Source organism: Vipera ursinii (genome assembly GCF_947247035.1).
Source record: "Vipera ursinii genome assembly, chromosome: 2".
Classification (NCBI taxonomy): domain Eukaryota; kingdom Metazoa; phylum Chordata; class Lepidosauria; order Squamata; family Viperidae; genus Vipera; species Vipera ursinii.
In genome coordinates this window covers 23,729,513-23,757,456 of record NC_139513.1, presented here as the reverse complement: position 1 = coordinate 23,757,456, position 27,944 = coordinate 23,729,513, and the positions used below count along the sequence as shown (strand labels likewise).

The 27,944-nt window shown below is 44.2% G+C and overlaps 1 protein-coding gene across 1 annotated transcript; it reads left to right on the top strand.

Moving 5' to 3' along the window:
* The first annotated feature begins 596 nt into the window (after nucleotides 1-596).
* GNL1 (G protein nucleolar 1 (putative)) lies at nucleotides 597-27,944 on the top strand. The gene is made up of 12 exons (XM_083355157.1): nucleotides 597-730; nucleotides 7,517-7,685; nucleotides 9,736-9,872; nucleotides 11,569-11,720; nucleotides 14,725-14,796; nucleotides 16,180-16,378; nucleotides 18,251-18,346; nucleotides 19,187-19,384; nucleotides 21,687-21,865; nucleotides 23,797-23,959; nucleotides 24,046-24,186; nucleotides 27,521-27,944. The coding sequence occupies exons 1-12, from the start codon at nucleotides 655-657 to the stop codon at nucleotides 27,817-27,819; spliced, it is 1,881 nt and encodes a 626-aa protein (XP_083211283.1). The 5' UTR covers nucleotides 597-654; the 3' UTR covers nucleotides 27,820-27,944.

The following is a 27,944-nucleotide window of genomic DNA, read 5'->3' as shown; positions in this document are numbered from 1 at the left end:
ACATTTTGTCCAAATTTTCTTGCTCCTTATTTAAAAAAAAAAGAAAGTATTGCCAACTAGGACGATCTCCCCCTCCCACCCCTTTCAGTCATTAACGTGGCCGTAATGAGTTTTTTTTTCTGCCTTTCTACGTCATGCTCGAAGGTATTCCCGGCCCTCCAACAACCCACGAATAGAATAAACGGAAAAGTACAATTTGGTTTAGCCCTTTTCCCCTCCCCGACTAGAATGGTACATTCCGCGGAGGGGGAGAGGAGTGATGAACTCCAGGCGTTGCTGCCTTCGATGGTACAATCCATAATCGCTGCTGTCAATTCTTTTTCCAAACACGTCACATTCCAACCTCTTTCCCCCCCTTTTTTTTTCGCTTGCCCTTAATGGTTTGCCCCAATCATCACCACCACCCCGGTCCTCCAAGCGAGCTGTTTTCCAGCCTTTCACGTCACGCTCTCTCATTCTTTAGTTCGAGCCGGCTCCGCCCCTTTCCCCTGTGCTTCCACTCCCTTCCTCCGAGCTGATTGGATCTTTTTTCTCCCCGCCGAAGGAGTAATTTTCTTTTGGCTCCTCCCCTCTCCCCCCCTCCCCACTCCGGGACTGCTAGTTCGGTGCTGTTGGAGGAGCGGAAAGAGGAGGGGACGGTAGCCGGGACGGGACATGCCCCGCAAGAGGCCGTTCAGCGCTAAGCAGAAGAAGAAGCAGCTGCAGGACAAACGCGAGCGAAAGCGGCAGGGTGAGGAGGGGATCGGGAGGGGGGGCGGGGCACCTCTCTCTGTCTCCAGGAAACATCTGGATCATCTTCCTAGCTCCCCTTCCTCCTTAGAAGAATATGCAGGAGTGTCCTTTGCTCCTGGATCGTCCCCATCGCTTCCTCCCCCTCGGATATCCCGTAACGTTTTGGAAAGGGGTTGTCCCTTTATCAAATGGTCATCCATAGGCGCCCATGGGGCGCTCTTCTTGAAGCATTGGTTAGTGGAGGGCGGGGAGAGAAATGTGACCTTTCCATTTCCTCCTTTTGGGGTGAAATGGAGAGAAAATTCTTTGTAGGCAACAAAGCTTTCCCGAAAATATTTAGAAAGCACTTGATGTTTTCTCTTCTGTTTGTCTTCTGGAAAAATCTGAAGCTAAGGCTGATTTTCTAAGTGCCCCCCCCCAAAAAAAAAGAAAGGTGGCCCAAATTTAACTAAGGTGTGACTGCTAGGGAAGCAGCAGCAGCGTGTTCAGTGCAATTGCACAGAAACGTCAACTTTTTCTTGAAGCAGTTAACAACCCTTCTTCATGACAAAATTCAGAGAATCCACCTCTTGGGCATTTTAGAAGAAGCAGCCAGTCCCCTTGGCTTCCAACTTTCCTCTTTTAGTCTCCGTCAAAATAAAATCCAGGCCATCTTCCAAAATTTTTGCAGAATGACTTTTTCTTTGCCTCCTGAGCCATACTTGAAAGATAACAGTTTCTTTCTAAAGCTGGATTTCTTTGCCCTAATATCTGCAATGCAGTGGGTATTATATCACTCTCTTTTTCCTCTCCCCCACTTAAACTGCTTGTTAGAACTACTATTTATCTCATTGTTAGATTCAACTTCTTTCCCAAAACTGAGGAGAAGAAATATATTTCAGACATGGGAAAAGAAACAGCACTTACCTCCAAAAAATATATATGGGAGACCATACACATTCATTATATTCTACTTTTCATGTTTAATTTTATTTTCTTCCTAGTTATATTTTTTATTAAATATCTCCCAACCTCTCTCTATAAAGCTTTTAATTTTAGAAGAGAGGAGAATTAATATCAAAGAAAACGGGTATGGTGCTGTAATTAAAAAATGTATTAGAAATGTCCCTTTTGTGTCCATATGTCAGTGGAGTCATAAACACCCCCCCCCCAAGTAACCTTGGGCCAAGCATTTGAAAGTAGACATATTTCATAGAGTTTTTGTGAGTCTGATAGCATGGGTGACGAGAGAAGTACTCAAAGTACCTTGAAAATGGGATGAGATAACAATGTAATGGAACAATACAGCAATCATAAGAATGGCATTTGTACTGGATGGGTTGTCATAAATCTAGGATTTTTATGTGGGCAGCAAGCCCGAATCTTGCTGGACAATGTGTCTGTTGCATGGAATTTTGTTTAGGATTGCAGTTTCTAGATTTCATGTGACGCATGTGTATGTTGCAATTCCCCGCCAAGCTAAGTGGGATCTATCTCCCAAGTGGCAGGAAGGAAAGCAGATGGGTTTACAGAATCAAGAGGTGTGTTGAGTCGTTCATGGCCTGTCGTGCATGACAAGTGTTCTGTGTGTAGTATGGTGGGTGGCCAATTGCACAAGCATATTCCATATTGTTCCTTATGATGCTTGATGGTGATGCATATGTGGGTCTAAGCTTTCATTCCTGAGTCAGATATTGCGTTAACTATTTTTTTTCAGAGACAGGACTTTCTAACTACAGACAGACATGTGTGGGGCATCGATAAAAAAAAATCACTTAACCATTCATAACAATATAATACAATCACTTCTGATCTCAGTATATTTAATAATAGCAGGAGTGATCCAGGCTGCCTGGTAGATTTTGTTAACTTTTTGTTAATTTTTTTTAATCTGTTTTTAATTTTTGTATCTCTGTTTTTTAATCACCCTGTAAACCGCCCTGAGTCCTTCGGGAAAGGGCGGTATATAAATGTGATAAAATAAATAAAATAAAATAAAATAAATAAACTTTAACATCTTTGGAAGAGAGAGCAAAAGAGAAAGCCTGGAGCCTCTTATGTAGTTGGATAAAGTAAACCAAGGACATTTTACAAAGGAGACTAATGCCTTTGCAATTAGGAGAAAGAGTGGGGGAATGTAAATGGTTACTGGGCAGAACACTTTGAAAAAAGTTAAGCCTTCACTATCGAGAGTAGGATGACAAAAGCTTTTGGAGGGTTATGAATTATGTGCTAAAAGTAGTGAAATAACACTGCAGGGAATTAAATGGGCAGCTGGCTGGGAGCAAAACTTTTGTCTGGCAGCTTCCAAACACATAACAGAAACAGGAAAAGTAGGCGTGTGTCCTTTAACTGATGATCATAATAATCTCTTTTCTGTAGTACACCAGAGTCTAGCAAGTGCATCACATTCAATTCAAACGGTGCCAAGAACATGGTTTTTGGGCAGCTTTTCACAGCAGTGTCATTCCAGGGCAAATCAAAATAGATAAAAGTGTATAAAGTGACAATTCCGGTAATATAAAACCACAAATATTTTTCAAAGGAAAAACAGTCTATGCCAGGGGTGTCAAACTGCCTGCCTGTGGGCCGGATGCGTCATGCCGAAACCGCGCCCACCCCATTGCTGGCAATGGAAAAAAAGATGCGATGCGTCACGACACGTCACGTGACGTTGCAAGTTTGACATTTCTGGTCTACGCAATATTTGCTTATTTCCAGCAAGGTTCATGTGAAGGCTAGACAGTAGCCATTGAGAAGCCAGTCATTGCCAAAATAACATGATATCTTGGCTAAAAGGCATTTGAATACACATAGATCTTCAGCCCTCTGAGAGAGCTGGAACTGTAGGCTGTAATTCATTCTAGTTTGAGAGCCACCCAGAGATGGCTACATCCCCAGTGCTTAACAGCTTTTTAGGTCACAGTAGCTAACAAGGGCATTGAAGGCAATCGGAGGAATTTGGGAGGGGTGTAAAGATGCAGGGGTATTTCCACAATTCAGAGCCAAAACTAGTTAACAGATATATTTAGAAGGATTCAGAAGGACACATTGCTCAACGTGGCCTTATATAATGCCATCATGATTAGGAGCTTTTGATAGTCCTGTATTACAGGGAATAGTGCCAGACTAGCTTTAGTCAAGCCCACAAAGTTAAGCAAAGTCAAGTGTAGCTTGCACAAGGAGGGGAGGCCACTAGGAAATCTCATAACTGAAAGCTAGACTGGGAAGTCACCCAAAAAACAAAACAAGGTAACCATTTCTAAATTATTACCCCCCTTCCCAAATGATGGGTTAGTCCTTGAAATGTCCAAGACGAGGATTTTCAAAAACATTTCAGGCTGCAGAAGCCTGAAAAAAGATTACAAAAAAAGAAAAAAAGGAGGCAAAAACTCTAATGATGATGAACTTTTCTTTTTTAAGTCTCTTAGAAGAACCAGGTTTAAAAAGTCCTGCTCTAGGAGATGAACACAACTTATAGGAGATTTTATTATCACATTTTCCTCATAAGAAGTATCCCTATCATACACCTGAATTTATTATTTTACATGTCTTTGCTGAAAAAGAGTTTACATTTCTTGGATGAGTCGATCTGCTTACATCAAGATTGTCAGAGTTTGCTTGATGTCTCAAAATGGGCATCCTGATTAAAAGAGAACATGGCAGTGTTTGAATTGTTTTTTTAAAAAAACCCAGTGATCTGAAAGAGCTGAGTTATTATTTAGAAGCAATCTTGGCTGACTGCTTTCTCTATAATTGTAGTTCCTGCAGCCAAGTTTTGCATTTGCAATCTAGGTGTTGAGAGTATTTCCATTCTCTCTTAGTGCACTTCTTTTTCATGGTATCACAACTTACTTGCTCATCTGTATGAAAATTTATTACCATAAAAGGTATATGTTTTTATGAACTGCAACTTTTCATCAGATGCATCTGTGCATCTGTCAAAGTAAGTTCCAGCTCACAAGAGCTTATGGCTTTTAATAAAAAATATATTATCTGTTAGTTGGAAAAGGTGCTACTAGCTCCTCCTGATTTTTTGCCATCAGGAGACTTTCTCCTACTTTGCCCATCTAAACAGAAGGAATCAGATCAGTGCTGTAAAACTGCAGACAATCACTAGGGGCAGAAGAGATACAGAAAAACTTCAACTCTTTGTTGCCATCTCCTGGCTATATGAAAATTTGCAAGCTAGATACTATAGGGAAAGGTAAAGGTTTCCCCGCACATGCGTGCTAGTCGTTTCCAACTCTAGGGGCCAGTGCTCATCTCCGTTTCAAAGCCAAAGAGCCAGCGCTTGTCCGAGGACGTCTCCGTGGTCATGTGGCCGGCGTGACTAGACGCCAAAGGCGCACGGAACGCTGTTACCTTCCCACCGTAGTGGTCCCTATTTTTCTACTTGCATTTTTACGTGCTTTCGAACTGCTAGGTTGGCAGAAGCTCGGACGAGTAACAGGTGCTCACTCTGTTACGCGGCACTCGGGATTCGACCTGCCAAACTGCTGACCATCTGATCGACAAGCTCAGCGTCCTAACCCACTGAGCCACCGTGTCCCTCTATATACTATAGTCTTCATCAATATGGAGTTTCTTTCCATCTATAGATATCAGATTAATGCTTGAAGGCTCTTCTAATTGAACTGTTACCATCCTTTTTTTGTTGGTGCCTTCAAATTAGTTGTGACTCTTGGCAACTGCCTAGACTAGTCCCTGCAGGGTTTTTTGGCGAGATTTTGGCAGTAGTTTGCCCTGGCATCCTTTCTAAGTCTAAGACACAGTGATTGGCTCAAGGTCACCCAGCTGACTTCGTCCCTAAGGTGGGATTAGAACTCACAGTCAGTTTCTTGCCTGGTGCCTTGACTACTACACCAAACCGGCTCTAGCCTTCCCTTGCAAATTTTAGCCAACAGGTAGTCCGGAAGAGAGTTGAATGTGATGGCTTCCTATAGTTCTTCTCACCTGTAAGTAAGACAAGACTACATAATGTTGTTTGTAATATGTGGATGTCATCTTCTATTATTCTCCTTCGAAAGGGTAAAAACTGACCTGTTTGGACCATCTAGTTCCCCCCTCCCCCCATGTAGCAAAGTATCCATCAGTACTTTTTTAAGAATTTATAATTGGCTTCCAGTTGTCTTCCGGGTGAGGTTCAAGGTGTTGGTAATGACCTACAAAGCCCTACATGGCATGGGTCCGGAATACCTTGGGGAGCACCTGCGGCCGGCGTCAACTTCCCTCCGCCCAGTACGCTCCCACAGAGAGGGCCTCCCCAGGGTGCCACCGGTCAAAGAATGCCGACTGGTGGCCCCGAGGGGGAGGGCGTTCTGTGTGGGCGCGCCGGATTTATGGAACCATCTTCCGGTTGAGCTCCGGATGGCACCCAATCTCCGCTCCTTCCGGCGCGATCTCAAAACCTACCTCTTTGAACAAGCTGGCCTGGCCTGATGGGATGGGGTTGGGTTTTATTAATGTGTTTTAACCTACTTTTTTAATGTGTTTTAACTTATTGTAAGAGTTGTGGGCATTTTGTTTAATCTCTTTTAATTTTTGTATTTTGTCTTTTAACATGTACTGCCCTGTTCACCGCCCTGAGTCCTTCGGGAGAAGGGCGGTATACAAATAAAATTAATAAATAAATAAATAATAAATAAATAAATAATCCTGCAAGTTATCCCCTTTTGTTGACTGTAAGGCCCCAAGAACCAAGAAAAACACATAGTTGCTTTTGAGCTGCTTCTTTTTATTGTTTTATTTATTTAATTACATTTTTATGCCGTCCCTCTTCCTGTAAGGTGACTCATTACTTACCTGTCAACAGAAATGCTTGCTGAACTACAAGCATTCCTTGACTTACAACCATTTGTTTAGTGACCATTCATAGTTACAGTGGTCCTGCAAAAAGTAAATTACGGCCGTTTTTCACACTTACAACCATTGCAGCATCCTCGTGGATACATGATCAAAATCCAGGTGCTTGGCAACTAGTTCATATTTATGATGGTTGCAGTGTTCCTGACAAGCAAAGTTAATGGGGAAGCCAGATTCACTTAGCAATCATGTTACTAACTTTAAAAAACTGAACAGTTGTGGCAAGAAAGATTGTAAAATGGGGCAAAACTCACATAACAACTGTCTCGGTTGTGGTTGTAAGCTGAGGACTACCTGAACTTGGAACACTAAAGATGTACTCTGGGAGTTGCTGGGGAAGAGCTTTCTTACAACCAAAGTATCTAAACTTTGCTGTCCCTTTGCCCTCTGGAATGCAATCGCTTCCTCCTGGGAATCCAGACTACATTCCACTACATTAATGGCCATAACGGCTTTTCATCGTTAGCTTCTTTCTAAGGAACTTGGCTTGTTCTAACTGTCTTCAACTTTGTTGGAAATCTTTTTCACATACTTACTTTTTCCTCTTGATTTTGTCTTAGCTTTGTTACTTAACAGCTTTCTTTTACTTTTACTCCACCATAGTAATTAGTATTTTTAAATGTGAGCAGTCTTTGACTCTTCTTTTTGAGGAAAATCAAGTTAAAACGCTTTTAAAATAAATACAGGAATTTATTTTATACAGGCTCAGGAATTCTGGGAGTTGAAGTCCACGAGTCATAAAAGAGCCAAGGTTGCCTAACCTTGGACTACTAGGCTATGCAGCTTCCACAAAACCAGAGCTGACAAAGACTGGTTGACTTTGAAAATCTGAAGAGTACAAAATAGCCTGCCCCTGTTCTGTAGTTGACCATAATGTCAAATGTAGTCACTATTGAAGAAAGCATGTGAGATAGACTAACTTCCTTTGTTGTCTTTCCAGGCTTTCAGGATGGTGTGAGGTCAAGCTCAAACAGTCGGAGTGGCAGCCACGATCGACATGAGGAGCACACGGACACATCAGATAGCGAGTCTTTCTCTCTTCAGGTCCGCAAGCTCAACCAGCAGCCTCAGATCCGCAAGCCGGGTGAACGGGGCTATGATCCCAACAGGTAATACCCAGGATTAATGACTGAACAAGCTTTTAAGGCCACCTTCCCCAGCCTGCCACTCTCCATCATGAGGGTTAGCTATAAGGCAATTGGAGAGGAGCAGAATATGCCCAATCGTTGTGTTCTCTGATGAGGACTTGTTGTTGTTAGCTGCGAAGTCGTGTCCGACCCATTGCGACCCTATGGACTATGTTCCTCCAGGCCTTCCTATCCTCTACCATCTTCTGGAGTCCATTTAAGCTCATGCCTACTGCTTCAGTGACTCCATCCAGCCACCTCATTCTCTGTCGTCCCCTTCTCTTGCCCTCAATCTTTCCCAGCATGAGGCTCTTTTCCAGTGAGTCCTTCCTTCTCATTAGGTGGCCAAAGTATTTGAGTTTTAGCTTCAGGATCTGGCCTTCTAAAGAGCAGTCAGGGTTGATCTCCTCTAGGACTGACCGGTTTGATCGTCTTGCAGTCCAAGGGACTCGCAGGAGTCTTCTCCAGCACCAGAGTTCAAAGGCCTCAATTCTTTGGCGCTCAGCCTTTCTTATGGTCCAACTTTCACTGCCATACATTGCAACTGGAAAGACCATAGCCTTGACTATACGCACTTTTGTTGACAGGGTGATGTCTCTGCTTTTTAGTGTGCTGTCTAGATTTGTCATGGCTTTCCTCCCTAGGAGCAAGCGTCTTTTAATTTCTTGGCTACAGTCCCCATCTGCAGTGATCTTGGAGCCCAGGAAAATAAAATCTGTCACTACTGTTGTGATTCAGGGTCAGCCTGTGGGTTCGGCAGTTGGGTCGTACGACTCAGAGGAGGAGGAAGGGGGTGTTGAAGAGCTTGCTGATGATGGCCTTGAGGCTCCGCAGAGCCCTCAGCCGGGCCCCTCCCACCTGGTCACGATGGAGACCCAGCTGTGTGAGCCTGACAGCGTGGATGAAGATGACCCACAGCTGGCCCTGTTCAAGGACGCCCGACGCAGGAGGCAGTCAATCAGGAGTAAACAGAGGAAGGCAATGGGGCACCTCGGAAGGAGGCAGAGAGAGGCCACGCCCTGAACTGTATTTAAGGGGAATGTGTGGGAGGGCTGGTTTGCTGAAGGCAACCGCTTGGATAGTTCCTGTTTCATAGCTCCTGTTTCATGGTTGGTGTCTTGTCTTGCTCTGTTTTATGTTAATAAATTTGGCAGGCTTTATTCCAGCCTCTTGCCGTTTGTAAAGGGGTTGTCCCTGCTTTTGCTGCAGGGCCGGTAGCAGGCTGGTACAGAACAACTACCTCCATTTCTTCCCCATCTATTTGCCAGGAATTGAGAGGGCCGGATTCCATGATCTTGGTTTTCTTAATGTTAAGTTTCAACTGATGAGGACTACCTGCTTGAAAATCTTCACAGGCTTAGTTCTGCTGGTTGGAATTCCTGGAATCATCATTCCAACATATAGGGAGGACACCTAGTTACGGGAAGATGAAACCCCTGGGGCTTGTTTGCTTGATTTCTGAGGTTGTGACCATAGAAACTGGTCTGGCATCCGTTGTTCAGTGTCAGAAAAGACCATTTTGATTTCCAGCTTCTAAATATTGGCTGAGACTTATCTCTGAAGTGATGATCAGACTTCATGATGCTGTTACCTTTTTATGGAATATTTTGCTTAGCTTTATTGTATTTTTATGATTGTGTCCCTTAAGGTTCTCATGAAGTACCCATCTTATTTTTGTGTTTATGGTCTGAAAGCAACATGCTATTAAAATGGTATGTGTTTGTACTATTTAGAAACAGTGTCTCCTGTGTCTAACCTTTCACTGGTGAAATGACAAGTTTCAAGAGAATAAATTCATAAATAATAAGGCCAAACCTCTTATTGTTATTGGTGTGTTATAGGTCCAGTTCAAATGTGGTCCTTCCTTCAAGCATCAGCATGCCCAATATTATGTCCAAGGGATTGTGCAACTCCTTGTAATTATGAGCTAAGCAGTGTTATCTAGTTCTGAGTTATAATGGAAGTTCCCTCTAGGGCACCCTTAGAATAACCCCTCCACTAGTCCCACATTGCTATTTTCTCTACTGGTTAGATACCGGCTGCACTTCGAGCGGGAAAGCAGAGAGGAAGTGGAGCGGAGGAAAAAGATTTCCCGGGAGAAAATCTTGGAACCGGTGTCAGAAATCGAGACAGAAGTGGACATAGAAGATGTTTACAAGACCGGATCAGGTAGGTGAAGATGGTCAAGAAAAAGCTTCTCGGTGGGTGAGTGAATCTGAAGGGCTTCCCTCGCCTTTCCCGGGCCTCTGAAGGTCTTGCTTCAGGCAGGAGATCTATTTGCGCCGAGGAGCTTTTAATTATCTGAAATGCATGAACGAGTCTGAAGATTCAACACGAACATTCTGCTCCTCCGTCTTGTTTCTAAAAAACGCGGCATAAATCTCTTCCTGGGTTTTTCCAACAAATGGCCTGCTGGCAGGAAAAAAAAATGGAGCTCTAGTCCTAAGATAGCTGAAGGACAGCAAGTTGGGGAGGGCTGGTTTGGAGACAAGACACTGTTTTTGCCCAGTTGTGCTGATTCAGCCGAATCTCAGAGTCAGAATAGAGCTGGGAGGAACCTTAGAGGTCTTCTAGTCCAGCCCCCTCTCAAGCAGGAGACCCTATACTATTTCAGACAAGTGGCTGTCCAGTCTCTTTTTAAAAACCTCCAGTGATGGAGCGCCCACAACGTCTGAAGGTAAGCTGTTTGACTGGTCAATTGTCCTCACTGTTAGGAAGTTTCTCCGTAATTCCAGGTTGCTTCTCTCCTTGATTAGTTTCCCTCCATTGTTTCTTGACTTGGCTTCTGGCGCTTTGGAAAATAAGTTGACCCCCCCTCTTCTTTGTAGTAGCCCCGCAAATACTGGAGCGCTGCTATCATGTCCCCCCTAGTCCTTCTTTTCTCTAGACTGGCCAAACCCAAATCCTGCAACCGTTCTTCATATGCTTCAGTCTCCAGGCTTTTAATCATCTTAATTGCTCTTCTCTGCACTTTTCCCAGAGCCTCAACATCTTTTTTGTTATATGTTGACCAAAACTGGATGCAGTATTCCAGCTGTGGCTTTACTAAGGCTTTATAAATCGGTACTAATACTTCGCGTGATTTTGATTCTATGCCTCTGCTTATACAACCAAAGACTTTATTAGCTTTTTTGGCGGCTGCTGCACGCTGCTGGCTAGTTAAAGTCTTGTATCATTTCCCATTCTTCATACAGGTAGTCCTTGACTTACAACTGCGACTGAGCCTCAAATTTCTGTTGCTAAGCGAGAAAGTTGTTAAGTGAGTTTTGCCCCATTTTATGACCTTTCTTGCCACAGCTGTTAAGTGAATCACTGCAGTAGTTAAGTTGGAAAGTGAATCTGGCTTCCCCATTGACTTTGCTTGTCTGAAGATTGCAAAAGTTGAACACGTGACCCTGGGACACTGCAACCATCATAAATACCAGCCAGTTGCCAAGCGTCCGAATTTTGATCAAGTGACCATGAGGATGCTGCAACAGTTCTAAGTGTGGAAAACGGTCATAAATCAATTTTTTCAGTGCCCTTTTAACTTCAAACAGTCACTAAATGAATAATTGTAAGTCGAGGACCACTTATATCCCCCTTCTTGTGTTAAGGTCTCTTCTTGCCCAGAACTCCCAAAACTAATTTAATGTCATTACTGTAATAATCACATAACTGCTATCAAGGCACGCCTCATCCTTCTCTAACTTGGCTTGCATTGCCTGATTTTCAGAGGCAGTCTTAGAGAAGAAGGCGTGTAAGTGGAGGTTGTGTACATTTATCCATTCAGAATATTTGTAACCTCTTAGGACTTGATTCTCACTTCCTTCATGAGGCTGGCAAGTTTTCCTGACGCTCCTTGTGTCTTTCTTTTTCCCGATAGTACTTGATTTTCCTAAACGTCCCCCTTGGAATTACCAAATGAACAAGGATCAGTTGTTGGCCCAAGAGGAGAAATGTTTCCGGGAATATCTAGAGAATATCTATAGTACATTCCAGCCCAACCAGTTGAGTTACTTTGAGCACAATCTGGAGGTAAGCCTTGAAAGACCTAAGCTCTCATCACCCCCAGGCATCCCCTTTGAAGCCCCCAGAATGAAAATAAATACCCCCTCCCCCACTCGTGAAGGACTTACAAACCCACCTGGCTAAGGAGAGTGCCATATTCCCCATTGCTGCAGAGGGCCCAGACTGGGTGATCGCTATGCACACCTATCCACACCGGTCTGGGGATTGGTTGTCCCCGTGACTGCCTGGGCCCTCATCTCGTCGGTAGCGGTCCAGGCTTCTGGAGTTGTGGCAACTTGAGCTGAGCGTTTAAGGCCGCATGCCTTTCCTGACACCATGTGGAGCTTGCTCGCAGCAGATATTTTTTTTCCTTTAAACAACACCGGGGCTCCCATGTGATTTGTGACTGTTAATTAGAGGAGGGAATTGTGCTTGATACTATATGCTAAGGGGAGGGGAATTCAGATTTTGGTTTCGCTTATGTACGTCCCGGTGCTATGCCACTCGAATAAAGATTCTTTAAGGTAAACAATGCCTCGAAGTTCTTTGAAGAGTTTCATCTGTCGGAACCATGACACCAGCTTTCTCATTTGGGGAAGAAAGATGTAAGGCCTCTCTATATTTAAACCTCAGAATGCAAGGCGTGACTGACTAGAAGCTGCTTAATGTAGTCTCATTGAGTATAATGGACCCTGGAATTTCTGTGGCACATCGTAACAGTCGTAAGTTGAGGCACCCATGTGACCCGCCCAATTTTCTGACATTTTTTTTTTTGCAAAAGTTTTGAGAGTGAACATGGTGGTCGTTAAGTGAATGTTGCAGTTATTATCTGAATGCCTCAATTAAGAGAATGCCATGGTCATTAAGGGAACCCATTGGGCACAATGGGATCTTTTTTTTTTTTTTTTGCTAGAAACTGGAAATATATGCTGGGTTCGGGCAAACAATCATGGTAAATTATGATTACGTGACTGTGGGATGCTTCAAACAGTCCTAAATGCAGCCAGTTACTCAGTGCCTAAAATGTCATCGTGGAATTAGGTGGGGGGTAGGGGGATATGAGTCAGCCATAGGAATTTCAAATCTGAGTTGTAAATATCTTTTTGGCGGTGCAGGAGGTCGATTGTAATTTTGAATGGTTGCTAAGTGAGCGGTCTTAAGTCAAGGACTACTTGTATTTCAGCTATCCACCTGCCAGTAATGACATGGTACCATGGCAAAACCTAAGAGGCTCCTTGGCAGGACACAGAGCCCTCTCTGGGTTGAAAAATGTTGTCCGCTTTTCTCTTTTGGGAGAGCTTTGAATCTGAGCTGTGAGAAAGCTGTATAATGTTTTCTTATGTGTAGGATACATAATTTAACTGTTTTATTTAGCTAACTGTATGCATGCTTTTTGGGAAAGCAGTGATCCCCAAAGCACAGAAACAGAGGGAAGCGATAACCAGGAATTAAAGACAGGAGAGAATGGAATAGGAGAGAAAATGTAACTACGTTTAATTTATACCAACACTATTTGCTGCACCTCTCACTATGGGGGGGAGTATTGGGATAGCAATGTAGAAATAAATACATAAGTATTTGCTCCTGTCACTAAAATTAATTCACCTTTTTTCTATGTCCAGGGTATATTTTTCAGTTTCTCTACCAGAAGCTATAGTATATTGTGCACCAGATAATGGGAAAATCTCATGGTCTTTGCGTGACCCTTGGATATTCGGATTTTGGCTTTTCCCCCCATAGATGAACACAGTGTTATGACACATTAACAAAATGCTAGTAAAATGCATACATGACAGGGCACACATGCCAAATTTTTGGTATGCCTGTGCTGATTCTGCCCCTTAAAAAGATAACCGTGTACATCTTCACAAACCATGTGCCCTAGATTCAGTTCCCTTAATTTACAGTTGTCAAAGGCTGTCCATCAATCCTGATAGCGCATGCCTTTGGAGGAGGGGCATGGGTTTGGGGAATATCTGTTCTTGTATTTGTAGATGCTTAAAAAAAAAACAACCTGTACACTTTGAGGACTAGGATTGATTGGGTAATATTAATTATATGGCCCCAAGAAGAAAAGTTGAAAGGGCCACAAAATCTGTGGGATCCTTGGTACTCTCTGAACTTAGTTGCTTTTTTGCAGATGTTTCATTACATGACTAGGTAATATCATCAGTGCTAGAAGTGGGGGCAGGTGAGAGGTTTGCTTCCTGTTTATATACTAGTGGCTGTCAGTGTTGGTGGGAATGTTGTTGTTGGTCCTTTGATTAGGCTGTTGTTTACAACTGGATTGTTTGCCTGAGTTGATAGTTCATTAACTGTTTGAATGTCAGGGACAACCCCTTTTTATAATCAATAGGATGGAAAACACCCAACCAAGTTTATTTACAAAGGGTTCAAACAAAAGTTAAATGAAAAGTTCAAGAGTTAAACCAAAAGTTCAAACAAGAATTACCATAACAAGAATAACAGACCAGGACTCTAGCAGAAGATCTTCAAATGGTTGCCTTCAGCAACCAGCACCTCCCACACCTTCCCCTTTTATCAGCAGTCTCAAGGCGTGGCTTCTCATCGCCTTCTCCCAAGTTGCCTCATTGCCTTCCTCTGTTCTGCTCTGCTAGATTGCCTCCTGCTCCTAGCGTCCCTGAACAGAGCCAGCTGTGGATTGTCTTCTTCCAATCCCACGGCTGAGTCTGAGGAGGAACAAGATGGGAGGGGCCAGGCTGAGAGTCCTGCAGTGCATTAGAACCTCCCTCTGACACCAAAGGCTCTCCAAACCCCTCCTCCTCCTCCTCTTCAGAATCATCTGACCCAGCTGCCGGAACCCCAGGCTGACGCTGAATCACAACAGAAACGTCTTCAAGAAAACAACCAAGCTCAGAGAGCACCAAGGACCCCACAGTTCAAACCTGAGTTACAAATATTCTCTTCTGTTAGTAACACAAAGTCTGATCAGGGGTGATGTGACTGGCTCATTAGGGAAAGATAAATTCTATAGAAGACTTTTTTTTTAATGTTCTGATTTCTTTTCTAGACATGGAGGCAGCTATGGCGTGTATTGGAGATGTCAGACATTGTGTTGCTTATTACAGACATTCGGCACCCGGTGAGAATCCTATTGATGACTGTTGCAGTTTTTTGCTCGGCAGGAGTTATAGAGTGGCATGGAAGAATCAGATGTTGGCATTCTATTTGCCTTTCTATTTACTTCTGTAGTTGTTAATTCACATGCTATTTATTCATCCAGGCTTTAAAGATCTGGAGATGCTTGGACATTCATCCTGCCCCAATCGGCCGAGTTCTTTCTCTTTTAAATGATGGAATGAAGAAGGCTTTATTGACAAAGAGACAGTAGACAGTATTAGGGACACCTAATAGCAGAAAACAGCCCTCTGGCATAACATTTATCTATATACTGCTAAAGCTCTCGTGTCTGTAATCTTTAACTGGGCAAAATGCTGCATCATAGAGCAAAACCTTTTCAACCAAGATATCTCAAATGGGCTGACTTACAGAACGCATCCAAAATCTGGGACCATAACTTGAAATGTAGCAAATTTTATAAAACGTTTTATGACATTAAGAACGATCATAAAGTAAAATGTCATAAAATATTTCCTACAGTCAGCTCCTGATGTTTGGCTGTGCTATACAGTTGAACAAGAGCTATTTTCAAGGTAGGTACATCTCTGCCTTGAATACAAATCTCCCTGAATTTTAAAGAACTTTCCTAATACTTTAGAAGTTCTGCCACTATTGAAGGCATTGAAGAATCCGGTAAGAGAATATTTGTAAAAGGATGACCTAATAACCCAATGCGTTATGGGTTGTCTAATTGAAATTAAAACCAGAGAAGTTTAGAAATGTTGTTGGATTGCAACATCAGTCAGACTCAAGAAGACAAATGGTCAATGATGAGAGCCAGTTTGGTCTATTGGTTAAGGCACCAGGTTAGAAGGTGGGGGGCCATGTGTTCAAGTCCCATCTTTGCCACGAAAGCCAGCTGGTGATCTTGAGGCAATCACTCTCTTTCAGCCCAGCCCACCTCACAGGGTTGTTGTGGGGAAACAGAAGAAGGAAGGCATGTTGGATATTTCACTGCCTTGAGTTATTTGTAAAAATAAAAAAAGGAAAAAGGAAATCACTGTTTCCAGGCACTGTTCTAGAGACGTGTAGGTTTAAATTACTAACTACAGCTAACGAGCCACATTTGTGTTCATGTTAACATATGGGATTCTAATTTTCCACAATGCCTAGAACAGGCATGTCAAACTGCCAGCCCATGGGCCGCATGTGTCATGCTGAAACCGTGCCCACCCCATTTCTGGCAGTGGGGAAAAAGTCGCGATATGTCGCAACACGTCATGTGACGTCGCAAGTTTGACATGCCTGGCCCAGAAAATTAAAATCAGGACGATGTTTTATTTTTCTAAATTTCCCCATTATATATATATATATATATTCTTTTTCTCAAACCTTTCTCGTTCAGGTCATCAGCTTCTCTCCAGCTCTCTATGAGTTTGTCACCAAGCAGATGAAGAAAAACCTCATCTTAGTACTGAACAAGATTGATTTAGCCCCACCAGCCCTGGTGGTGGCCTGGAAGCATTATTTCAAGAGCCGGTTCCCTGAGATCCACGTGATCTGTTTCACTTCTTACCCACAGCAAGACCAAGATCCCAGTGCGGGTATTTTGTGAAATATATTCATAAACTTTCATGTCTATCACTGGATGTTCACGTTTCAATGTAGTTCTGTGTTGGTTGAGCTATCATAGGCTTAGCATAGCACCGTATGCTATGAGAGAAATAGCAGAATTATCAATTGGTTTGTTTTCATCTCTTTTTTTCTTATAAGAAAAAGATTGTAGGGGAAAGTATGTAGAAAAAGTCCTCATCCCTTGGCCAAATTTGAGGTGTTTGTTACTTTGGTCTCTAAAAACAATGAACTCCCTCGAGTTGAAGTGCAATGTTCAGGACGCCTTCTTTGCAAAAATGCACATAGTCCTGAACTTATGACTGATTGCTTAGAGACTGCTGTTAGTTACAACAGACCTCCCTAGAGCTACTTATGCCCCAATTTCAAAGCTCCAACCGCCATTCCCCTCCGCCCCCCCCCCACAGTCACATGATTGCATTTTGGTCACTTGGCAGTTGGCTTGCATCTAGGGCTGTGTGCAGCATTCCATGCTCGTGTTACTGCAATTTGGGAGTTTTTTGTCAGAAATTAGCATTTCCTGTTGCAAAAAGCACCCATTAAGCGCAGCAGGTTTGCTCAACTACCGTATTTGCTTAACTGCCTCAAAAAAGGTCATAAAATTAGACACAGTCACATGGTGACTCCTTTTACAATTGCCGTGACTTATGACCATAATTCCAGGCTCAATTATATTTATATTTATATATGGAAGTGGTTTGCCTTCAACTTCCTCTGGAATATTCCTTTAACTACATTCTGAGATTTCTTAGGTTCTGTGGTGGTGCAGTGGTTAGAATGCAGCATTGCAGGCTGACTCCCTGCTCACTGCCAGGAGTTCGATCCTGACCGGCTCAAGGTTGACTCAGTCTCCCATCCTTCCGAGGTTGATAAAATGAGGACCCAGATTGTTGGGGACAGTATGCTGACTCTGTAAACCACTTAGAGAAGGCTGTAAAGCACTGTGAAGTGGTACATAAGTTTAAGCGCTACCAATATTTCTCCTCTTGACCAGCCAGTGTCATGGAAGTACTACTCTGTTTCCCCAAAAATAAGACACGGTCTTTGTTTTGCCTCCAAAAGAGGCACCAGGTCTTATTTTCGAAGAAGGCCTTACCTTACCTCCGCACCGACAGCCACACCCAGCTGGTCCACTTCTTCTGGGGCCAAAGTTCTGCAGCTACATTCGGGCCTGCATTTTGCAGTCAATCCATAGCTTAGTGTTCGGCTGCTGAGGTCTTGCAGAACCAACCTATGGATTGAATCCATAGCTTGGTTCTTGGCTGCACAGGCCTTCCGGAAAATTCTGTCACTGAGAAATGCAAGCCTGGCTGCAGAAGAGGCCTCAGAATTAGAAGTGGGCCAGCAAGGAGAGGCCTGGCTGCAAGGTAAGTGGGTGCAGAGCATGTGGGACAGCTCCACACACCCCACCCCCACTCTAGCTTGATTTTTAGGTGTGTGCCTTGCCCCAAAACTAGGGCTTATTTTGGGGATAGGGCTTACATTAGGCCCACCCCCAAAAATCAATCTAGCGCTTATTGCTGTAGGCCTTACTTTCGAGGAAACAATGTCAATAGGTTAACATTGATGTGAGGACAAGCAACAGGATTTATTGAGATATTTTGGACCTCTTATATTCTGGCCAGTATTGAAAAGAACTGGGCAGTCAACAATGTAAACAATATCAAGATCATTCTTATCAATAATAATTTATTACATTTATATGCTACCCAACTCCCAGGAACTCTGAGTGGTTTGTGGCCTTGATTCTTCCCCTATTCACTACCTCATGTGTCATGGATATTATCCAACTTTTGGCTTCAAATCTCGACCTGGAATCTTCTGCCTTTTTTCTCTCCTTGCAGTGTTTAAGAAACGTCGGAAGCGTCGGAAGGGGTGGAGCACAGCTATGGGCCCCAATCAGCTCCTGAGCGCCTGCGAGGCAATCACCGCTGGCAAAGGTGTGACTGCTCTTACATTTTGGCTGGATGTGTTTTGACATGGGATGTAATTGCTCCTAAAAATCAGAGCCATTGTGGTTCACTTTGGGGCTAGCAAGCAAAAGTACCAGAAGTTGGTGCAAAAAAGCTATTTTCTTTGCCTTGAAACCCAGCCACTTTGATTCAGTTGACTAAAGAATAAGCTCTGGCTTAGCTTACTGTATATATTCAGAAATGTTCTCCAGTTTGTCAGTAAATTTGGAGTAAAAGGGTTTCAACAAGGTCACATAACAAAGAAAGAAACAAATACAAGCATGCATTCCAATTTCTTTCATTTAATTTGACACATACATTGGGCAACAAATTGCACATTTTAATTTTATTTTTTTAACCCGTTTATAATTTTTATAAACAACTTGAGGCAGTGAACATACCTAATACTCCTTCCTCCTTCTATTTTCCCCACAACAACAGCTTTGTGAGGTGAGTTGGGCTGAGAGAGGGAGCGACTGGCCCAGCTGGCTTTCACACCTAAGGTAACACTAGAAATCCCAGTCTCCTGGTTTCTAGGCCAGCACCTTAACTACTAGACCAAACTGGCTCTCATTTGTTTATTTATGTCTAGATTTATCTCTCGCCTTCTCACACTTTTTGCACAATTCAAGGCACTGCACATAGCAGGTCTCCTATGAGGTGGTTTGGGGTGACAGACAAGGACAATGGCCAACCAGCTGGCTTCATGCCTACGGCAGGACTGGAACTCACTGTCTCCTGGTTTTTAATCCAGCACTTTCACCTCCACTACACTTAAGTGGCTGGTCATTTCTGCTATTATTGTAACTTCCCCTTTCTTTTTGACAGTGGACTTGAGTAGCTGGAAGGAGAAGATTGAGCGGGATGCTGCTGGTGCTGGCCTGCCGCTGGATGACTCTGAGGAAGAGGAGGAAGATGACCGAAGTACAACCGTGCTGGTGGAGCATCAGACAGATGTAGCTATGGAGGTTGGTGGAGTCTCCCAGGAACTCTACAAAGATGGAATCTTGACAGTCGGCTGCATAGGTGAGTTAGCCTTCAAAGCTACCCAGCAGGATAATGTCCTGGAGAGAGCAGAGTATTTCCAGGACTACTTCAAGGCTTGGTGAAATTACTACCCAGGTGCTGAAGAAGGACATGGACTAAGTCAGGTCCAGACCTGCACACAAAACACAAAGCTAGCTGTGTATTACTGACAGGGCAATCCTGTACATATGTATTTGGAAGCAGAGGTAGTCCTCTACTTAGGGCCAAAATGGAGCCCCAGAATTTCAGTTGTATGTTGTTGTGGCTGTAAGTTGAATCACCACATGACCGGGCTTGAATGTATGATTATTTTTATGATAGTCAGAAAGCAAGGTAGCATGGTTGTTAACTGAATCGCATGGTTGTTAAGTGAGCCATCTGGTCATCAAACAAACCCAGCATATCCAATGGATGTTTTTGCATTTTGTTGCCAGAAAACATTGCAAGTCATGGTCATGTGGGTGCAGAACATGGCAACCGGTTGTCAGTGCAAGTCGGTTGCCAAGTACCCACAACATGATCACATGATGCGGGGGTGGGGGTGGGGGTGGTTGCCATTACAACTTGAGGATGGGTCATAAGTAGTTTTTTTATAAAGTCTGCTGTAACTTCAAATGGCCATTGAATGACCAGTTGTATGTTGAGAACTACAGTCCCTCTAATGCAGGGGTCTTCAAACTTGGCCCTTTTATGACTTGTGGACTTCAACTCCCAGAATTCCTCAGCCAGCATGCCTGGCTGAGGAATTCTGGGAGTTGAAGTCCACAAGTCATAAAAGGGCCAAGTTTGAAGACCCCTGCTCTAATGCCTACTGAATTTACAGGACTTATTTTAAAGTAAACAAATTTCGGATGGCAGTCTAAGGAACTAGCTAAAGTGTTGGGTTCCTCTTGGTGGGATTTGGGTTCAGGTTCTCCCTTGTTCATGGATCTCTTGGCTGAAAGTTGCAGCCAGCTTTTTCTCTTTGACCTAATTAATTTCATAGAATGATTATGACGATTTCCACCCTAAGCCCTTCACAAGGAAAGGTGAGATCAAACGAGTGTAGCAAAACCTCAATTTAATGGACTCCTATTTAGTAATGACGGACATAACTTCTGTCTGGACATTCCCCCACCTCTAGAATACTGTAATAGCCATGTTCATTGCACTTAAAGTAGTCCAGGCAAGATGTTCAGGAAATAAAAGAAAAACGCTAAATTTCTTATTTGCACCATTTTGCATAATTTGCAGTATGATATCATGATGCAAATGACATTGATTTATGTCATGGCTTTCAGACGCAAATCAAGCAGAATGACACACTTTGCTATTTTGCATAATTTGTGTCATGACACCATTATGCAGATTGATTTGAATTTCATAGTCTCGTATTTAATGGACATTTGGGACGAATGGGCACTTCTTCCCCCAGAACAGCCCATTAAATCCAAATTTTCTTTAATAACAGCTAAAAATCTGGAATGCAGTACATCATTATAACTTGCTGATTAGAGGTGCTAAATATAGCCACTGTAGTTTCACCTCGGTTCTTGGCTAAGGTTTTGAATGGATGAAAAAAATAACTTGGCGATAGTTTAGTTCAGGAGTCTCTGAACTTGGCAACTTTAAGGCAAGGCTGGTTGAGGAATTCTGGGAGTTGAAGTCCACAAGTCTTAACATCGCCAAATTTGGAGACCCCGGGGCTTAATTGGTATAGATGGAAGTTGCCCCATGCAGACTGAAAAAAAGAAGGAAGCTGATTCCTGCTATATCAGTTTGTTATAATAAATAAGAAAGGTAGTTGAGATAGACTACCTGTCCCAGTGTTTGGTTTCATGGAAAAACTGGAGGGTCCCCCAAGCAAACCATTCATGGCAACAGCTTTGATTAATGGTGGAGATAATGTAAGGTAAAGGTAAAGGTTCCCCCGCACATGCGTGCTAGTCATTTCCGACTCTAGGGGCCGGTGCTCATCTCCATTTCAAGGTCAAAGAGCCAGCGCTTGTCCGAGGACATCTCCGTGGTCATGTGGCCGGCATGACTAGACGCCAAAGGCACACGGAACGCTGTTACCTTCCCACCGTAGCGGTCCCTATTTTTCTACTTGCATTTTTACGTGCTTTCGAACTGCTAGGTTGGCAGAAGCTGGGACAAGTAACAGGCGCTCACTGTGTTACGCGGCACTCGGGATTCGACCCGCCAAACTGCCGACCATCTGATCGACAAGCTCAGCGTCTTAACCCACTGAGCCACCGCATCCCTACGGAGATAATGAGAAGAGCCATTTTGATTTTGCCCTTCCCTTTCCACCTCCCTACAGGCTTTCCCAACGTGGGCAAGTCCTCCCTTATCAATGGACTGGTGGGCCGCAAAGTGGTGAGCGTCTCCCGCACTCCCGGTCATACTAAGTATTTCCAGACCTACTTCCTTACACCCACGGTCAAGTTGTGTGATTGTCCAGGGCTCATCTTCCCGTCTGTTGTTGACAGGAAACAGCAGGTAAGACTTGGAAAAGGGAAAAAGTCGGTAAAGGTTTCCTGTCCAGCATGAATAGCCCTTGGGATGTAATTGAATATAAATGTAAACTGTGATGTCAAACTCCAGTGCTGTGGGAATACATGTGCAAAAGATTGTGGCTAGCTGCATAAAGGACTAAACATAGAAAGTTTTCTTATACTGTAAATAGCTGGACTATTATTCTGGGTCTCTGCAGTAGGACCTTTCTAAGTCTCCAGAAAAAGAATTTCTCCAACCTCACCTTGAACTGACTTTTCTTCCAACTCATGGTGCAAAATGCAAGATAGTGAGAATTTTAAGTGATTTCTCTAGGGCTTATTCACATGCAGGCATTATAACTGTGAGTTCATCTATTCTTCGATCACTCAGCCTCTTCTGGTAGGGAGTATTGTTAACGCAGTGTATCTCCGATCTGGCTGTGGAAAGGTTAGATTTAATTCCGAAAAGATGATGATATTATTATTATTATTATTATTATTATTATTATTATTATTATTATTATTATTATTATTATTTTATTTGTATACCGCCCTTCTCCCGAAGGACTCAGGGCGGTGAACAGGGCAATACATGTTAAAAGACAAGAATACAAAAATTAAAAGAGATTAAACAAGATGCCCACGAACTATAACAATAAGTTAAAATACATAAAAAGCAATAAAACCCAAACCCATCACCCATCAGGCCAGGCCGGCTTGTTCGAACAGGTAGGTCTTTAGATCGCGCCGGAAGGAGCGAAGGTCGGGCGCCATCCGGAGCTCAACCGGAAGATGCTTTGACATTTGCAGAGGTACAATCGTATCATTACCTGCAACTCTGTAAAGTCACCATGTCTTTCCTTGGGCTTCCCTCTATCTTCAATATTTCAAAGAATTGCAGACAGTCGCTTTGCTGACGTTTTTGTGAGCTTTGAAGCATCTTTCTTCGAAGCATCTTTCCAGTTAGCCCTACTCTGCTAACTGGAAAAATCTGTTTGTTTCCTATACTAGTGTAGTGCTGTGATGAAAATTGCAATTGAAGGCAATTATTATTATTATTTATTTGTACCTTGCCTTTATTATTTTTACAAATAGCTTAAGGTGGTGAACATATCCAGTGCATCTTCTCCTATTTTCCCCACAACAATCCTGTGAGATGAATTAGGCTAAGAAAGAGAGTGACTCTGTGCTTTTCTGACTCCTTGACTGTGGGCCAAGGAAAAATAAACGAGCGGGCTTTGAATCTGAAAAAGCCCACTTACGTTGCTGGTGCCTCTGGATCTGACTGATGAACATATGTGTGTGAATCAACTGGGAAAAGCTTAAAAGACAGATGGAAGGTCTCAAGTACCAAGGCTTGTGCAACCACCAGCATCTCTTTCAGCTCAGGAAGGCTTATGTAAGGCTACTTCAGTATATTTCTTATTGAGACAGACTACTAGGGGGTATGCAGGGAAATTATAATAGAAAAACATCATGTTCCATGATGATTACAGAAGAACGTCCCTTCGCTTGTTAAAAATCAATTCTCTGCCCACCAGGCTGCACTGCCGCAGGGCAGGGAATGTTTCCTGGCTGCAGAAGATGAGACAACCAGATGCCCTTTGATGAGAGTACCGCAAGCCCAAATCTCCTGTATTGGAGCATCTGCTAAAACAATGAAAAATCAGACTGAAGGAGAGACTTTTGTTTCTGAGCTTCTGTTATGCAATTCAGGGGCGGTAGTTGGAAATAATACGAGATGACTCAGTGTTGCTGAGAGATGTGTCTTGGGCTGCAGGAGACGATGTTTGGAGCTAGATTTGTGTCTTTTGTCAAAAAAAACCCCCACCAAAAACCCACCTCCCTCCTTTCCTCCAGTTTTTTTTTTTAGCCTACCAATAGCAACCCCTGGCAAGCAACAAATCCTTTTGTTTTGTTTTGTTTAATTTTCAGATATTGGCTGGTATCTACCCTATTTCCCAAATCCAGGAGCCCTATACTTCTGTGGGGTACCTGGCTAGCCGGATTCCGGTGCAGGCCTTGCTCAAGCTACGGCATCCTGACGCCGAACACGGCAAGGCCGAACCCCCTTGGTGTGCCTGGGATGTATGTGAAGGTAAGAGTGCTGAAGCAACGTCTCCAGCTGAGTCGGATGTTCAATGTGGCTCTTAACCTGCTACCTCCTCTTCTCTCTCTTTTCAGCCTGGGCTGAGAAACGAGGTTACAAGACAGCCAAAGGAGCCCGGAACGATGTTTACCGAGCAGCTAACAGTCTTCTACGCCTCGCAGTTGACGGGCGGCTCTGTGTCTGTATGCGGCCTCCAGGCTACACGTCACACAAAGGTCTCTGACCAGAAGCCCCTGTAGCAGTTTCTCCACCACTTCCACAGGGAAGTGGGGAATCTTGGCAGCAGAACAGCTTGCCTCCAGAAACGGTGGTGCGCTCCATCACTGGAGGTTTTCAAGAAGAGACTGGAAGGTCACTTCTCTGAGATGGTATAGGTCCGTGGTGGCGAACCCATGACACGGGTGCCACAGGTGGCACGCAGAGCCCTCTCTGTGGGGACGCGCGCCGTCGCCCCAGTCCTAGGATTTCAGCTGGGTTTTATAAAACCTTTTTGCTTTAGGCCTCCGCCGCCGTGTGCAACAAAAAAAAGTTCAATCAATCAATCAATTTCAACTTCTCGCGGGAAAAAAGATCTTGCCAAGTTGGAATTGATTGATTGAACTTTTTAGTCCCACGCAGTCTGCCGTTACCACCGCAGCCACGCCCACCCAATGGGCCACGCCCACCCGGCACCCGACGATACATAAGTGGGTTTTGGGTTGCAGTTTGGGCACTCGGTCTCTAAAAGGTTCGCCATCACTGGTATAGGTTCTCCTCCTTGAGCAGGGGGCTGGACTAGAAGACCTCCAAGATCCCTTCCAACTCTATTCTATTCAATCTCTAGCCTGCTGGTCTTCAGATAGATGGGACCTCTGTGGTTCTCCATGAATCCAGCACATTTCGCAAGTTTCCAGGCTGGAGAAAAGTGGTTGAGGGAAATAGGCAGGCGTTATGAAGGACTCACGCCTAGCTGGCCAGGAATCACACGTAATTGCTGGAAAGGATGACCATATCCTGATAAATTCCCACGTGCTTTTCTCAATACCAGTAGTCCTTGACTTACGGGCACAGTTGAGCCCAGAATAACCATTGCTAAGCAAAGCAGTTGTTGAGTGAATTTTGGTCCATTTTTTTTGCCTCCTCCCCCCCAACAGTTGTTAAGTGAATCACGAGGCTCTTAAAACAAATCTGGCTTCCCGCATTAACTTTGCTTGTTGAAAGCCGGCCGATGAGGTTGCAAAAGGGGATCACATGACCCTGGGAAAATGCAGTTGTCGTAAAGACATGCCAGTCGCCAAGCACCTGAATTTGGATCAGGTGACCACGGGGTTGCTGCAATGGTCATAACTGAAAAATGGCCGTAAGCCGTATTTTTTCAGTGCCTTTCAGTAGTCGTGAAACGAACGGTTGTAAATGGTGAAGAAAGTCCGTTTATTTTTTATTTTTATTTTATTTTAATTCCATTTTACCTACCTCGGAAGGATGGAAGGCTGAGTCAACCTTGAGCCTGGTGGGATGCGAACCTGCACTAATTGCAGGCAGCTGGTGTTACTTAAGGAGGCATTAGCCCACTGCTCCACCAAGCTCGTTCTCCGAGCTTGTGGGTTGGTTTCTTACCTGGCTAGGTAACATCTTCAGCAGAGTTTAAGGGATGTCAGCATCAGTGTTCTTCTGTTTGTGAGGGCTTCAGGGGTGGGTGTGTCAAGTGAGGGTCTTGTGATGGGTCAGGTGTGAGTCATCAGTGAGAGGCTTGTGATGGGGACATTCCGTCAGGCCAGGGTCATTGGGAGGTGAACTGCTGGTGGGCGGGGGGGGGAGGGGGGCTTGCATGAGTTGGTGGAGGGTCGGTGCCGTCTCCGGTTGGCTATGCAATTGATTTGGATCCTGAGGGGTTCGTAGGCTGCTTGTAGGTCGACGTGTCTGTTGATGGGATTGCTTGTTGGAGCGCCCGGCTTCGATAAACTCGCAAGCGTGGCAGGTGGTCGCTTGGCCAATGAGTCAAACTGGTGTTGTTTGGTGTCGGTCCTACGCCCAAACGACACACATTCACCATGAATGGTTGTAAGTTGAGGACTACCCGTACAGGCATCAAGTCCTATTTCACGTCCGTTAAAGATGTGAGCAGCATGATGCTTAGCTGCCAAGAGTGAAGGAGATCCATGTGCAAGCAATGGGAATGTCTTCATGGAATTCCTCCATCTCTGTTTTCTGAATGTTGATCCTTATGTACGGGTGGCCATGATTTGAGCCATGCTAGCGAATTCTGAGAAATGAATATTGAAAGTGAACATAAAGTGGAATTTATGTTCAGGGAGTCCGGCATCCTGTCCTGTTTTATTTATATTATACTATTATATTTGCATTTAAAAGGTAAATGCAAGGTAATCCTCAACTTATGACCAAAATTGAGCCCAAAATGTATGTTGCTTAATGAGACGGTTGTTAAAGTGAATTTTGCCCCATTTTACAACCTTTGTTGCCACAGTTAAGTGAATCACTGCAGCTGTTAGCGTTACTAACACAGTTGTTAAGCGAATCTGGTTTCCCCATTGTCGTTGCTTGTCAGAAGGTCGCAAAAGGTGATCACATCATCCCGGTACGCTGCAATGGTCATAAATATGAGTCAGTTGCCAAGTGTCTGAATTTTGATCATGTGACCGCTGGGATGCGGCAACAGTTGTGTGAAAAATGGTCGTAAGTCACTTTTTTCAGTAATGTTGTCACTTTGAACAGTCATTAAATGAACTGTTGCATGTCGAGGACTACCTGTATTATTTTACGTGTACTTCAACTTCTGGACTATGCCAGCGTTGAAGATGGCACACAGCGATCAAAAGGGAACTAAGAGTAAAACTAGTGCAATGGAAGCCAAAATTAGAATCAGCTGTCGAAGTAATGAACAATTAAATGCTTGGCAAAAGATGTTGTTTTGACATCTTCCTACCTGCTGAGAATATTAGAAGCATATTATGCACAATGACTTCTGCACCGTATTAGCATAAACATTGTAACTGCGGCTCAGCGTTTTTCCGCAGCAGAAAGTGTCTCTTTTTACAGACTCCTTCCTGTAAGGAGTCCAGAAGATGGCAGAGTCTTCTGGACTCTTCAAAAAATTGATCAGGCTGTAAGGTCGCGTGCTTCACATAGAGACGGACACAGAGCTGGGGTAACGATGAGTTTATTCAGAACAGAACGAACTGGGGAAACAGGGGAACCTGGTGTCTATTTGTACCTGGCGTCTATTTGTACCTGCATCCAATCCTGGCTTCCCGCCAGTGCAGGTGACCAATGGGTTCAAATCCTGGCTTCCCGCCAGGCTGACCATGCCTGGGGCTGTCAGCAGCTTAAGTTGTTAGGCTTATCCCGCTTGAGCGGTTATCGCCCGGAGCTGTCCAACCCTCCTGCTGATCTGCACCATCAGCCTCCTGCTGTGCTGTCCTTTGTGTATGCTGGGAGGCATACACTGCACAGGCTTTGCTAGAAGTGGTGGCTGAGGCCAGAAGACGGCCTAAGACTGTCCCCAGCAGTGGACGCTTTGCTTCTCACGCCTCCATTTTGTTCTCTCTGCAGCCATGTGGGAGCATCACCCCGAGACGGTTGAGATGGCAGCTTTGCAGGAGGTTCACCTCCGAGACGGGAAAGGCAGCTCTGCCGAGGAAAACGAAGGAGAGGAAGAAGAGGAGGACGAAATCTCCAGCTCGGGAGAGGAGGAGGACGAAGAGAAAGACCGGGATGCTGATGAAGAAGGCGAAGAGGAAGAGGAGCCCCTCTCGGCCCCCAAGAGTGGGCCCAGCCAGCCGGCACCTCCCAGGAAGGGAAAGTTACCGACCCAGAACTTGTTTGCTTTGCTTGGGGAGGATGAATGTTAGTAGCTTCCCCTTTTGGACTAAGGGATGGGCGATAGATTTGCCCAGCCCAACCCAGCCGCCCTCCCCGCTGTGCATTCCCCAGCTCCGGAGCGGTGTATCAATAAAGGTGATGTTTATTTCCTGGC